The sequence below is a fragment of the Aotus nancymaae genome, unplaced genomic scaffold, assembly GCF_030222135.1.
Source record: "Aotus nancymaae isolate 86718 unplaced genomic scaffold, 86718_ANA_hifiasm-v0.15.2.pri h1tg000103l, whole genome shotgun sequence".
In the NCBI taxonomy this organism is placed as follows: domain Eukaryota; kingdom Metazoa; phylum Chordata; class Mammalia; order Primates; family Aotidae; genus Aotus; species Aotus nancymaae.
Window position 1 is genome coordinate 331,775 of NW_026988518.1, and position 16,183 is coordinate 347,957.

Sequence of the window (16,183 nt, forward strand, 5' to 3'; positions counted from 1 at the left end):
AACAGAGTGAGACCCTGTCTCAAAAAAAATAAAAATAGAATATATGCAAACAAATGATCATTTGTACCAGATTACCTATAAAGAATTAAAATTTAACTTACTATTCTGCCTAAGAGTAGAATAAACTCAAAATGAAAATAATCAGGCATCCAAATTGATAAAGAGAAAGTCAAACTGTGGCTGTTTGCTGATGATACAATTGTATACCTAGAAAACCCTAAAGACTCAACCAAAAAGCTCATAGAACTGATAAATGAATTCAACAAAGTTTCAGGATACAAAAGTAATGTACACAAATCAGTAGCTCTGCTATACATCAACAGTGACCAAGCTGAGAGTCAAATCAAGAACTCAAACCCTTTTACAATAGCTGCAAAACAATAAAATAAAATAGAAATATACCTAACTCAGGAGGTGAAAGACCTCTACAAAGAAAACTATAAAACACTACTGAAAGAAATCATAGATGACACAAATAAATGGAAATACATCCCACGCTCATCGATGGGTAAGATCAATATTGTGAAAATGACCATACTGCCAAAAACAATCTACAAATTCAATGCAATTCCCATCAAAATACCAGCATCTGTGAAAACAGAACTAGAAAAAAAAATCCTAAAATTCATATGGAACCAAAAAAGAGCCTGCTTAGCCAAAGCAAGATTTAAGCAAAAAGAACAAATCTGGAGGCATCACAATACCTGACTTAAAACTATACTATAAGGTCATAGTCACTAAAATAGCATGGTACTGTAATAAAAATGGCACATAGATCAATGGAACAGAATGGAAAACCCAGAAATAAAGCCAAATACTTACAGTCAACTGATCTTTGACAAAGCAAACAAAAACATACAAAGCGGGGAAAGGACACCTTATTCAACAAATGGTGCTGGGATAATTGGCAAGTCACATGTAGAAGAATGAAATGGGATCCTTGTCTCTCACCTTATACAAAAATCAACTCAAGGTAGATCAAGGACTTAAATCTAAGACCTGAAACCACAAAAATTCTAGAACGTAACGTCAGAAAAACCCTACTAGACATTGTCTTAGGAAAAGACTTCATGACAAAGAACCCAAAAGCAAATGCAACAAAAGCAAAGATAAAATACATGGGACTTAATTAAACTAAAAAGTTTCTTCACAGAAAAAGAAACGATCAGCAGAGTAAACAGACAACCCACAGAATGGAAGAAGATATCTGCAATCTATACATCCAACAAACAACTAATATCCAGAATCTACAAGGAACTCAAACAAATCAGCAAGAAAAAAAAAAAAAAACCAATCCCAACAAAAATTGGGCTAAGAACATGAACAGACAATTCTCAAAAGAAGATATGCAAATAGCCAATAAACATATGAAAAAATGCCCAACATCACTAATTATCAGGGAAATGCAAATTGAAAACCACCATGTGATACCACCTTACTCCTGGAAGAATGGCCAAAATAAAAAACTAAAAATAAAAATAGATGTTGGTGTGGATGTGTTAAAAAGGGAACACTTTTACACTGCCGGTTGGAATGTAAACTAGTATAACCACTATGGAAAACAATGTGGATATGCCTTAAAGAACCAAAAGTAGAACTACCATTTGATCCAGCAATCCCACTACTGGGTATCTACACAGAGGAAAAGAAGTCATTATACAAAAAAAGATACTTGCACATGCATGTTTATAGCAGCACAACTGGCAATTACAAAAACAAGGGTCCAGTCCAAATGTCTATTAATCAATGAAGAAATTGTGGTATATATACGATGGAATACTACTCAGCCATAAAAAGAAATGAAATAATTACATTCACAGCATCCCAGATGGGATTTGAGACCATTATTCTAGGTGAAGTAACTCAAGAATTTTTCAAAACCAAGTATCATATGTTCTCACTCCTAAGTGGGAGCTAAGCTGTGAGGACACAAAGGCCCCTTTAATCTACAACTCTTAAGTCCTATTCCTTTCCTTCTCCCCCCAGGGGAATCAATTATATGGCTTCTAAATATTATACAAGCCTAAAGTATTTTTATGCTATTTTTTATAATTTAATATTTTATATGATTTCTCAGGTCCCCTCTATTTCTTCTTGTTTTTGTAATTTTTGATATATCATAGGTGTACTTCTTTTGGGAGTACATGTGATATTTTCATACATGTATATGATGTGTAATGACTAAATCAGGGTTAATTGGGACGTCCATCACCACAAACATAAAGTTGAGAACATTACATTTCTTCTAGCTATTTTGAAATGTAAAATAATTAATGAAACATAAAATAAAAATAATAATAATAAGGCTGGACATGGTGGCTCATGCCTGTAATCCCAGCACTTTGGAAGGCCAAGGAGCAGATCATGAGGTCAGGAGTTCAAGACTGGTCTGGCCAACGTGGTGAAACCCTGTCTCTACTAAAAACACAAAAACTATCTGGGTGTGGTGGCAGGCACCTGTAATCCTACACAGGAGGCTGAGGCAGGAGAACTGCTTGAACCCGGGAGGCAGAGGTTGCAGTGAGCTGAGATTGTACCATTGCACTCCAGCCTGGGTAACACAGTAAGATTTCATCTTGGAAAAAATATAATAATAATAAATTTCCCTATTTTATTATCAAATACTTAAACTTATTCCTTCTATCCAACTGCATTTTTTTTTTCTTTGAGATGAAGTCTTGCTCTGTCGCCCAGGCTGGAGTGCAGTGGTGCAATCTCGGCTCACTGCAACCTCCACCTCCCGAGTTCAAGCAATTCTCCTGCCTCAGGCTCCCGAGTAGCTGGGATTATAGGAGTGCGCCATTACACCCAGCTAATTTTTTCTATCTTCAGTAGAGATGGGGTTTCACCATGTTGGCCAGGATGGTCTCGAACTTCTGACCTTGTGATCCACCCGCCTCAGCCTCCCAAAGTGCTGGAATTATTGGCATGAGCCACCGCGCCCGGCCCCCAACTGTATTTTTGTAGCCATTATCCAACTACTTTCATCCCACTCCCCTCCAGTTCTGAAACACACATACAATTCTATTAATCTATGTTCAACTTTTTCTCCTAAAAGTTCCACATGAATTTATAAGTTATAAACTTTGAGTATATCTATATAGTAAACTATAACATATAGTAAGCAACTATTGTATAATTATTATGATGATACATAATTATAATCTTTGTGTATGGTTGTTAAGTTACAATCATACTGATCTGATACAGCAAACACGTTGCTAGTACCTCTATAAATCCTTTACAGTCCTGTGCACAAAAAATATTTCGGGGTTTGGTTTGTCACCCTAATAGATCTTGCACTTGCTTTCTAATCACTAAATCTTCTCTGAAATTTTGGATGTTTGATATTTATAAAGTTGAGTTTTATTATTTTTAAATCTCTTCTTACCTCTTGGGGGAAAATATACAACAAAATTTCATCCATCTAAGCTCCTTTCATTTGGATTTGGTGAGTTTGGATGATGTCTTGGTTAGAATTTATACACTAAAATCTATAATTTAAATATATGTGATATGCTAGTTACCTTCGTTTTTATTAAGGCAACTCCCAAAGATCCTTGCTTTACAAAGTTTTATCAGCCAATTATGAGTTACTCTACAGTTTAAATATTTTTAAAATATGTATTACATAATCCATGTTTCATTAATCCACACATACTACCACCCACCCAAATTAATGAGATACTGAGAAATTATTTATATCTTAATTAATTGTATTACAGAGATACACTAAGTTCTAAAATATTCAAAATACCACATACTAATAATTTATATTCATCTTTTCAAAGACAGAATACAGGCCAGGTACAGTGGCTCACACCTGTAATCCCAGCACTTTGGGAGGCCGAGGCGGGTGGATTGCCTGAGCTCGGGAGTTCAAGACCAGCCTGGGCAACATGGCAAAACCCCGTCTCTACTAAAAATTCAAAAAATTAGCTGGGCGTGGTGGTGCGTGCCTGCAATCCCAGCTACTCAGGCGGCTGAGGCATGAGAATTGCCTGAACCAAGAGGCAGAGATTGCAGTGAGTGTCACTGCACTCCGGCCTGGGCAACACAGCAAGACTCTGTCTCAAAAAAAAACAAAACAAAACCCTAAAATCAGTATTACTATAGACTTATTTCTAGTGGCTCACCAATGTATAGTCTGTATACTCTTTTAGTCTATATATAATGATTATCATTCTCAGACAATATCTGTATTTTGCTGATATGTCGCCAGCCACTAAAAGTCCTGAGAAACAAAATGTTTAGTCAATGTTTTAAACCTGTACTAAAATTCATATACAGGCTGGGTGCAGTGACTCATGCCTGTAATCCCAGCACTTTGGGAGGCTGAGGTGGGCAGATCACTTGAGACCAGGAGTTTGAGACAAGCCTGGCCAACATAGTGAAACCTTGTCTCTACTAAAAATACAAAAATTAGCCAGGCATGGTGGCACACACCTGTGATCCCAGCTACTCGAGAGGCTGAGTCCACAAGAATCTCTTGAACACAAGAGGTGGAGATTGCAATGAACCGAGATCTTGCCACTACACTCCAGCCTGGGCAACAGAGCAAGACTCTGTCTCAAAAATAAATAATAAAATAAAATTCATATAGATTTTTAGACTACCTAGTATCTTAGATATTCTGCAAGTCAATTTTCCTTCTGTTATAAAAACAAAGGATAAATTCCTAAGTTATCATTTTTAGAGTAAGCTATATTTACATATTCTAAACACTATACTCCCTTAGTAACAATATCAGTCTACTAGAGGTTAATCACGTAACAGTATGTAAGAAAACAGACAAGTTACAAAGTGCTATGCAAATATGTCACATTATACACTGGTCAGAGACAACTATCAGGGTAAAAAACAAACATTTTAAGGTTTTTCCAAGTAAACCAACAGAAAAAATAAACACATACAGAAATGCTGAGCTCAGTTGAAATTTTTTGTCCATTATCTTCCATGATGCCAAAACTTTAAAATTATAACCTATTACTACAGGCTAAATAATGACAAATAAAATTCATCAAAATTGACTTTACTTTTGACACTGGTATTTGTATATATTCTTTTCTAAACTACTTCAGAAGTAGATACAGTACTCAAGAAAAAGAGCAACAATATCTTGCATTTGAAATCCATAATAATCTCATGGAAAATCCAAAAACCTTTTTTATATAAGTGAAAGAAATAAGTAGAAAGTAATTTACACTACAGATATAATAAACTCCATTTTATGACAGAAACAATAGCTTCGCCTAAATTAGTTCCCTCTTAAACGCTTAAGAAAAGCAAAATCTTCCTCAATAACATTTAACCAACTCTTTATAACCTACAGGCTCCTATCACATTCTAAGTTAAATAACTTTTCATTGTTTCTCCTTTTCTTTCTTCCTCAAGGTATCAAGTATCTATTTACTAAGAAAATATCACCTACAGTAGTGTCTATTTTTAACTTGTTCTTTCACAGGCTGCAGAATTTCCATTCCTAGATTCAAATAAAACCAAGAGTATTCAAATATTTTTTCACCTACACAAATATAAAACCTATTTGCATTCTAATATTTAGATTAAAATCATTCAGCAATATTGTACTCTTTAAAGAAATGCACTGATTTGGAAAACAAAACAACTTAATATCTCTAAGATCTCTTTCCAATGTGTGGTACCAGGTAAAAATGAACTTACTCCTTCCCACTCTTCCATTTCCCCACACTCTCATGCAATTCTGCTCTACTTCATTTTGTTATGGTCACTTCCCATCACTTAAACAGTTAAGGATATTCTACAAAGAACAGAGACTTGTGTAAAAGCCAGGTAGGGTCCACAGGCACTAATCATTAGCAAAGATTAAAAACTAAGAAGATTGGGGATAGAAGTAAAAAAAAAAATAGTTACTACACAATTCTCCAGATGGCAATCAGCCATCAGATATTTAAGACACACTATAGTCGGGCACTGTGATGAGCATTGGGCATATACTGATGAACAAGACAACCTGCTTCTTCATGACAGAAACAGATTACTGATCATGCCTGGCCAATTTTTGTATTCTCAGTAGAGATGGGCGTTCACCATGTTGGCCAGGCTGGTCTCGAACTCCTGACCTCAGGTGATCTGCTCACCTTGGCCTCTCAAAGTCCTGGGATTACAGGTGTGAGCCACCGTGCCCGGACTGGAAAAATATTTTTAAAAAGAAAAGGAGAATACAGATTACACAGAGAAGAATGCAACATAAAGATGAAGCAGAGAGATTTGATGAAGCTGTCCTTGAATATTAGAGTGATGCAGGCACAAGCAAAGGAATACTGGCAGCCATCAGAAGCTGGAAGAGGAAAAGAATGGATACTCTCCCAGAGGAACCAGATGGAGTAAGGCCCTGCTGACAATTTAATTTCAACTCAGTTATATTAATTTTGGATTTCTGGCCTCCAGAATTATGAAAGAATAAATTGCTGTTATTTTAAGCCACAAAATTTGTGATAATTTGTTACAGCAGCCATAAGAAATTAATATGAGGATCTAAGTCTGTATTTTAAAAATGTAATTGTTTCCAATTCTATGCCTAATTTTTCTTCCCTAATGGAATGCTTCATGAATTTGTGTAGCATCCTTGAGCAAGGGCCATGCTAATATTCTCCACAATGTTCCAATTTTAGTATATGCGCTGCCAAAGCAAGCACTCTATGTCTATTCAAGCAGAAAGCATTAAATATGTTTCAGAGAAAGATTGGATGAAATTAAGTTGCTATTTTTTTTTTTTTTTTTTGAGACGGAGTTTTGCTCTTGTTACCCAGGCTGGAGTGCAATGGTGCGATCTCGGCTCACCGCAACCTCCGCGTTCTGGGTTCAGGCAATTCTCCTGCCTCAGCCTCCTGAGTAGCTGGGATTACAGACATGCGCCACCATGCCCAGCTAATTTTTTGTATTTTTAGTAGAGATGGGGTTTCACCATATTGACCAGGATGGTCTCAATCTCTTGACCTCGTGATCCACCCGCCTCGGCCTCCCAAAGTGATGGGATTACAGGCATGAGCCACCGTGCCCGGCAAGTTGTTATATTTTTTAAAATTAATTATTAGGAAAACTGGTTTACCAAATAGTACATAGAACAAGTCCTTGCACATAGTATGCACTCAATACATTTTTTAAAAAATATATGCTGGACTAAGTAACAAAACAAAGATACTACATGAATGAGAAATTAATAATCTTCTCATGGAAAACTAACCCATCAGTAGTTGGTTATCTCTACAGAGTTTGTAGATCTCTACAAAACTAACCCATCAGTAGTTACTGTTAAACAAAACTAAATGTTTAACAGTAACATTTCCATAGAGAAAACAAGGCTTGGCCAATGTTACAAAGCAATTCTCCTACTACCACTCAGTTTGGAAAACATTAATTTGTTTTATTATTTTATTTCTTACTTTCTTATTTTATTATTTACTTTATTTTATATTTTTCGAGACAGGGTCTCACTCTGTTCTCCAGGCTGGAGTGCAGTGGCATGATCACAGCTCACTCCTGCCTCTACCTCCCGGGCTCAAGCCATCCTCCTACCTCAGCCTCCTGAGTAGCTGGAACCACAGACGTGTGCCACCACACCTAGCTAATTTTTTATTTTTATTTTTTTTATTCGTAAAGATAGGGTCTCCCTATGTTACCCAGGCTGATCTCAGGCTCAGGCCATCCTCCTGCCTCAGCTTCACACAGTGCTGGGATTACAGGCATGAGCCACCCTACCCAGTCTCTGCTGTTTTAAAAGATATTGGTAGGTGTGGGTAGGGAAAAAAAGGACATAAAAGGCAAAACAGTATAGATTGTCACTATTTTTATTAGTATCTTTGTTTTTATAACTTGAAATGTTAATAACATATAATCAGATATAAAGCTTAGAAGCTAGAAAAAATTTTTTCCCAATTTTAGGCTCTCTGTCCATACTAGACTATTCAAGTTGATTCCTTTAAACATAATTTATTGCTCAATCTCAGATATACTACATGTATCAAAACATGCCAACTGAGACATATCTACATGTAGAAAGTAAAATATAACATAATTACTCATTAAGATAGAGTTGCTCTCCAAGCACTAACATTAACAAGGTTCTAGTATTTTCCAGTGATTTTTCAAATGTTTAGGTATTAAAGCACACAAGAGTCAAGCACAGTGTCTCATGCCTGTAATCCCAGCACTTTGGGAGACCAAGGTGGGAGGATCCTTGGAGCTCAGGAGTTCCAGACCAGCCTAAGCAACATAGTGGAACTCTCTCTGTCTTTACAAAAAATTTTTAAAAATTAGCTGGATGTGGTGGCGCATGCCTATGTTCCCAGCTGCTCGAGAAGCTGAGGCTGGAGGATTGCTTGAGCCAGGGAGGTCAAGGCTGCAGTGAGCTGTAATCACACCACGGCACTCCTTGTGTGACAGAGTGAGGCCCTGTCTTAAATAAAGAAAGAATAGAAGGATAATAGCAGCCTGAGGATAAACCTGAAAAGTGAGGGGTCTTAAAATAGTTTTCTCTGTAGCATTCATGAATGATTAAAAAAACAATAATGTGAAAATAATTTAACTAAAACAGCACATGGAATGAGCAGGTTTATATGGATATATGGTCTGACAAACTGTCAAACGTTCTTTTTCCCCCCCAACTTTTACTTTAGATTGAAGGTAAGGGGTTAGGTATGCACGTTTGTCACATGGGTAAATTGTGTGTCCTGGGGGTTTGGTGTATAGATAGTTTTGTCACCCAGGTAATCAGCATAATACCCAATAGGTAATTTTTCAATCCTTACCCTCCTCCAACCCTGCACCCTCAAACAGACCTCAGTGTCTGTGTCCCCTTCTTTGTGTCCATATGTACTCAATGTTTTGCTCTCACTTATAATAGAACGTGCAGCATTTGGTTTTCTGTTCCTATGTTAATTTGTTTAGAATAATGGCCTTCAGTTCCATCCATGCTGCAGCAAAGACCATGGATCATTTGTTTTATAGCTGCACAGTATTCCAGGATATATATGTACCATATTTTTATGTCCAGTTCACCACTTAGGGACATCTAGATTGATTCTATGTCTTTGCTATTGTGAATAGTGCTGTGATAAACTTACAGTTCATGTGCCTTTATGGTAGAATAATTTACCTTCCTTTGCTGTCAAAGATTTTTAAACTTTTAAAAATCCCAGCTGCTGATTCTGTTTGGATAATTAATATTAGATTACCACCTTCCCTTGAGAACAAGGTTCCAATATTTGAATACAAATGCTGTGTAGTTTTGTTTTTTCAATCAACACGTTTTCTAAACATGAAACTGCAACCACTTCCAGGTAAACCTATAGTCTCAGAAGTTTATATATACTATAAGCTTAAGCTACAGAGAATATAAGCATATCTTAATTATGTTTTTTTCTTCATTTACTGTTCAAGTCTCATGTCACTCTGCCTAAGTGAAGAGGGCAAGCTTCAGACACTCTCAACTCTAATCTAGACTCCAAATAGTAGATGTCTTAATAAAACTTAGGTCTGATCATATCCCTTCTGTTTTTGGTTTTTTGGGTTTTTTTGAGACTGAGTCTGACTGTTACCCAGGCTGGAGTGCAGTGCTGTGATCACGGCTCACTGTAGCCTTGCTGAGTGAGCCTTGACCTACTGGGCTCAGACAATCCTTCTGCCTCAGCCTCCCAAGTAGGTGGACCTACAAGCACATGCTACTACAACAAACTAATTTTTTTATTTTTTATAGAGCCGGGGTCTTGCTTCATTGCCCATGCTGGTCTCAAACTCCTGCCCTCAAGTGATCCTCTTACCCAGGCCTCCCAAAGTGATGGGATTACAGGCATGAACCACTGTGCCTTGCCCTGTTTGTAAAGTTTAATTGACTTCTTACAAAATAGAGGATAGAGTCCAAACTCCTTCACATAAAACAGCCCTCATAATCTGGTCCCAACCTACATTTCCTGCCATAAACTATTACCTGTCTCAATCTTGTTCTTTCATGCATTCACTGAACAAATATTCCTCTTTTTAAACATCCCTTCTCCCTTCTCTATTTGTAGAACCTCTATACATCTTACAGGACTCAAAATACAAGACTCACTGAAGTTTCATATGTCTTCCAAGCAGACTGAATCTTTCCCTCTACTATACTCTCAAGGCATTTTGCATATATCTTTTATAATAGCACTCATATATTTTACTATTTATTTATTTTTATTTTGTTTTTTGAGACAGAGTCTCGCTCTGTGGCCCAGGCTGGAGTACAGTGGCATGATCTTGGCTTACTGCAACCTCCGCCTTCTGGGTTTAAGCAATTCTCCTGCCTCAGCCTCCTGAGTAGCTGGGATTACAGGCACATGCCACCATGCCCGACTAATTTTTGTATTTTTAGTAGAGACAGGTTTCACCATGTTGGTCAGGCTGGTCTCAAACTCCTGACATAGTCATCCACCCACCTTGGCCTCTCAAAGTGCTAAGATTACAGGCATAAGCCACTGCACCCAGCCCGTACTCATAAATTTTATCAGACTAATTTGTTGACAAATGATATATATTTCCTTCTTTTATTGACTGTATTTCCTGCTTCTTCATACCAGTATCTGTCATATATTAAGTATTTACTCTGTTAAACTTAGAAAATAATAAATAAACTCCACGATATTTATTGTGGGAGAGTGATTTCTTCATAACTCTGCCTGTGTAGTAACATAAAAGACAAATGCAGGGGCTGGGCTTGGTGCCTCAGGCCTGCAATCCTAGCACTTTGGGAGGCAAAGGTGGGCAGATCACTTGAGCCCAGAAATCTGAGACCAGCCTGGGCAACATGGTGAAAGCTGTCTCTACAAAACATACAAAAATTACCCAGGTGTGGTGGCGCATGCCTATAGTTCCAACTACTCGGGAGGTAGGAGGTGGGAGGATCACTTGAGCCAGGGAGGTAGAGATTGTAGTGAGTGAGACTCTGTTTCAACATTAAAAAAAAAAAAAAAAAGATAAATGCAGGTCAAAAATGGTTTACATTAAATGTTTTCTAATAACTGTAATAACTGGACTTCATGAAAGAAGTAAAAATAATAAAAGAATCTTGACTACCTACAGCATGTCAGGCATTGTGCTAGGTGATTTTCAGGTATTATCTCATTTAGATCTCATTTAATCTGTAAAATGAGGTATTCATTTTACAGATTAAGAAACACAAGTTCTGAGATATTAAGTATACGGCTTGTCCTGCATAACATGTCAGAGTTCAGACATGAACCAAGATTTGTCTCAGTCAAAACCCATAGTCTTTGCAGTAAAGTCTATGTTTAAGCAAGGCTAAGGACTGATGACACCTGCAATTTCAACACTTTCAGAGGCCACAGCAGGAGGATCACTTGGGACCAGGAGTTCAAGACCAGCCAGGCCAACATAACAAGACTTTGTCTCTACAAAAAATTATTTAAAAAACAGAAAAGCATGTCCAAGTATTAGAGGGTCAGTCACCATAGTACATAAAAGTATGCCTTTGGGCTCAGACAATTCACATTCTGTCTCTACAACTTAATAAGTACAGCAAATTACTTAATCCCTCTGTCCCTCCTTTCCCTTATCTATAACATGGTGATAAATAATAGTATGCATTTTATAGAGTGGTTATGATTAAGGAATACAAGTCAAATAAAGTGATTATAACACTACAATGCCTTATTGTAGTATAATAATGCCTTATTCATTGAATACCTTTATGAAACCTACTCATGATACAAAATACTATTAGAAATGCTGTTTGAAGTTGGTTTTATAGTGCATGAGAATTTAGAAAAAAAACTTTTTATATAACTTTTACAGAAAAAACCTAGGCTCTGAGTAGATATAAAGTCATATGTGGACACTTTGTAGAATAAGCTTGTTTCTTAGTATTTTATCTGACATGACCTCAAAGTTTCAGCTTCATTTTAATTCTAATTTCTACTACTCTTCCTGACCTACCACACCTTTTCAATCAAACTTCTTATGTCTAAGTACAGCAACTTACCTTTTTTTTTTTTGAGACAGTCTCGCTCTGTTGCCCAGGCTGGAGTACAATGGCATGATCTCAGCTCACCGCAACCTCCGCCTCCTAGGTTCAAGTGATTCTCCTGCCTCAGCCTCCTGAGTAGCTGGGATTACAGGTATGCGCCACCACACCCAACTAATTTTTGTTTTTTAAGTAGAGACAATGTTTCACCATGTTGGTCAGGCTGGTCTCGAACTCCTGACCTCGTGATCCACTGCCTCAGCCTCCCAAAGTGCTGGGACTACAGACATGAGCCACTGCACCCGGCCCAGCAACATATCTTAAACTGGCTCATTGGTTTCATTTCAGATGGTATCTCCAATACAGATGATCCACTAGAAAGAGCTCTGGGCAGACAATCTGGATGGAGAAGCTTCTAAAGTCATTTTCACACTTACATATAAAACACTCAAATTTATATAACAAGATACATTAAAGAAAAAATGATTAAAAATATATAACCGGTTATACTCCTTCATTAATAGAGGTAATTAAGTTGAATGTACTTAAGAATACATTGCTTTTGTGAGGATTAAAATCTAATGTTAAGCTGCCAATTCATATTCACCTGAACCTTAATAATAAAGTCATACCTGTGAATGACATTATTAACTGTCAGTCTGATGATGTTCAAGCTATTTCAGTTACCCAGGGAGGTCTATAACTTACTCTAAATTTCTGGCGCTGACACACACACACGCATACACACACATCCATAGTTGATTAACATCAAATAGAAACTTCACTCTATACTTTTAAGGAAGGGAAAAGCTCCCAAGTTATACTTCATGGCTATTGAACAAGTTTAGGCTTTCAAATAAGATTCTTTCCATTGATTCTATTACTTATCCAATCCCTCGTTCAACATGTTGAGTTTCTACTGAGTAAAAGGCACATGTTTCAGGACACAAATTATATCAATTTCAAATATAATTGAGGCAGCCTAAGAAGTATATATAGGACCCAGGGCAAATTATTTGGCCTGTCTGAACTTTAATATTCTTATCTATAAAATTGCGGTGATAACTGTCCTATCCCAATGATTTATTACTAGGATCAAATGAAGTACTACAACATGGAACAGAAAAGTATTTTCAAATACTAAATCTATAGTAGGGTTCTATAATAACTCAAGAGGTCATCTCGTCTCCAGGAGCACAATAAGAGACTATTTCATTATGTGATTAATGTAATAAATATTTAAGAGTCTAATACATCATGATGTGTTCATGTACTAAAGTGCTTTAAAAATGTAGTAAGTACAGGCTTGGAGCAGTGGCTCACGCCTGCAATCCCAGTACTTCAGGAGGCAAGGCAGGTGGATCACTTGAGGCCAGGAGTTCGAAAGCAGGCTGGTCCACATAGCGAAACCCCGTCTCCACTAAAAATACCAAAATTAGCCTGGTGTGGTGGTGCACACCTGTAGTCCCAGCTACTGGGGAGGCTGAGGCACGAAAACCTCTTGAACCCAGGAGGCAGAGGTTGCAGTGAGCGGAGATTGCGCCACAGCACTCCAGCCTGAGTGATAGAGCAACACTCCATCTCAAAAAGAAATTTAAAAAGTAATAAATACAAATGCTTTCCTTAGGTAGGGATAATAAAACTCTGAAATAACCATAGTACAATGCAAATTTAACAAGTATTATAAGAGTTATAAAGCCTAGCACATATGAAAGAAAGAATGGGCCAGGCGTGGTGGTCCATGCCTGTAATCTCAGCATTTTGGGACATAGAGGCAGGTGGATCACTTGAGGTCAGGAGTTCAAGACCAGCCTGGTCAACATGGTGAAACCCCTTCTCAACTAAAAATATGAAAAATTTAGCTGGGCATAGTGGTAAGCACCCGAAATCCCTGCTATTTCAGAAGCCTGAGGCAAGAGAATCGCTTGAACCTGGGAGGTGAAGGTTGCAGTGAGCTGAGATTGTGCCATTGCACTCCAGCCTAGGCGACAAGAGCAAAGCTCTGTCTCAAAAAAAGAAAGAAAAGGAAAAGGAAAGGAAAAGAGAATGAACTGGATTCATGGCAGATTTCAGAAAGCTGCGTAAGAGGTGGCATTTAAGGCATTAAAGAACAAGTAGAATTTCTACAGACAGCAAGGAAGGCCTTCTTTGTTTCTTCTTTGTAGGAAGAAAGGATAAAAGCAAAGACCAAGGCAGATAGGCATATAGCATGATCACAAATTGGACGTCTAATTAACAACTTCAGTTTGGCTAAAAAATAGGCTATTTGGAATAAAGTAATATTTGTTTAAAAGAATCCAGTTACAAGCTACTGCAAAAAGAAAGAAAAAACAATTAAAGGATCATATCGATTTTACTGGAGCCATGGACAGACTCAAATTTTGAAGGAAAAATTTGAAGCCTCCCTAAGTAATATAAAATTTATTAAATGCCTCCCTAAATAATTTACTTTTATTCTGAAGCTGGTCGAGAGTCACTGCGTATTTCTGAGGAAAGAATAACCAAAAAAAGAAGGCATAAGACCTTTGGCTTTAAAAGTAATACGGAGGCAAGTGAGGAGAAGTCCAGTTTGGAAAACTGAGGACAAGTCCAGTTTGGAAATTATTGCAATAGTGCAAGTAAGAAGAGGAAAGACGAGAATGAAAAAGGGAAGAACTAAATCTGAGATGCTGAAGAGAGAATCAACAGTTGGGAGGAAAGCTAGCATCAGAAATGGAAGTTTACAAGCCATTCCCTTGAAACAGCCTGAGTTTACCAGTGAAAGTGAATAAGAACACCAAGTAAGAAACTGCACCAAATTTCATCTTTAACTACCAAAGCCGAATGTTGATTTCAAAAACAAAAAGACTTGTATTTTCAAATACTGCATTTAAGAGAACATAATGAAAGATCCAGTCTTCTATAAAGCAACACACCCAGACGTCTGTTCTGATGAGAATCTCACCCCACCGCAAACAGTCCTTGTGTTCTTACTAGCCTTACCAAGGGCAGCTTTTCCATTTCTTTAAGTTCCTGCGGCTTCTCGAACTCCAGGTGCTGGTCGGGTGGATCTGTGCCTACCGCAGGGCTCAACACCGAGTGGGAGCTCAAGGGATGCTCACTGAAGGAACATCCCCGACTGACCCCAGCCCGACCCACAAGTCACTCGCTCAGCACTCCCCAGGCGCTGAGGCACACACTGCCGTCTTCATCCGCTTGACACACCCCTCTCCTTAGGCCTTTTTTCCTCCTCCACCCAGCACATTCCGCACGTCATCCCTCGGAGTTACAGCGTGTCACCTCATCTGCTCCCACCTCTACTTAGCTAGCACTGTATTACAGGTCTTCGATACCGTCCCCTTCACCCCTACAGAGTTCATATCTGCCCCCTCGCACGCCTCCTCCTCCTTTTCCTCCAACCTCCGGGAGCTGCCCAAGCTGCCCCGCTGCCGCTGGCCTCCTGGCTCCCGCCCCTCCCCAGGTGCACTCAGGACTCACCTCCCGCGCAGCTCGGCCGGCTGAGCCCACCACCGGGGGCCGCGGTTCAACTCCGCCGGGGTCCCCAGGCTGCCGAGCCCGCTGGGTCCAACGCGACCGCTGACCCGCAGCGCCGCCGGCTCCCGTTGGCTTAGCCGTAGCTGCCGCCAGCTTTGTGCAGCCCAGGCGTTTCCGGGTTCTCCCGGTCCCGTCCTCCAAATGCTCCGGCTTCCGCCTCGACTCGGGGCAAATACGGTTCCCGGCTCGGCTCTGGCAGTCCCGGCTCGGCACTTGCCAGCTCTGTCCCTAAGGCGACGCACCTGGGCTGCTCAGCTGTTAGCCCCTGGTTCCTGCTTCACCGTCGCATGAACGCCTGGGGCACTGCTTTCTGCTAGATCCCTCCTGAGGGCGCGAGACAGATGGAGTGACGCTCGTCGCGGGCCTCTGCGGGACTGTCTGTTTGCAGAGGGTGCCAGGGAGTCCGCTGCGAAAGGAAGGGCAAAGTCCTTTGGGACAAAGAACGCTGAGAGGAACGGGGAGATGGATTTTGAACGCAAACGAATCCGCTCCTAAAAGCAACTGTCACTGACCTGAAAACAAACCAGATTAGCTATGGCAAAGGCTGCCAACCAACAAGTGGTCTGGAAAAACACTTGTTCTTCCACTTCTCCCACCCTGACTGAGACCTTGAGACCAAGGGAAACCCAAAGCTGTACCACCACTGGGCCTAGTGCCATC

General features: G+C 39.1%; 1 protein-coding gene and 1 non-coding gene across 3 annotated transcripts in view; both read right to left on the reverse strand.

Moving 5' to 3' along the window:
* The window catches only part of SLC35A3 (solute carrier family 35 member A3), a 57,916-nt gene extending 42,430 nt beyond the window's left edge, over positions 1–15,486 (reverse strand). Inside the window, exon 1 of one of the 2 annotated variants that reach the window (XM_012458456.3) lies at positions 15,467–15,486. Coding sequence is in view for 1 of the 2 variants with exons in the window: in XM_012458455.3 (XP_012313878.1) it covers positions 14,972–14,989 (18 nt within the window). In the remaining variant the exon portion in view is untranslated. Of the gene's footprint in view, positions 1–14,971; positions 15,328–15,466 lie in introns of those variants that run through there. The other variant, XM_012458455.3, reaches the window with a different exon arrangement.
* On the reverse strand, positions 6,571–6,677 carry LOC135272084 (U6 spliceosomal RNA). The gene has a single exon (XR_010340189.1). It is a non-coding gene; the product is annotated as a U6 spliceosomal RNA (small nuclear RNA).
* Positions 15,487–16,183: the final 697 nt, after the last annotated feature.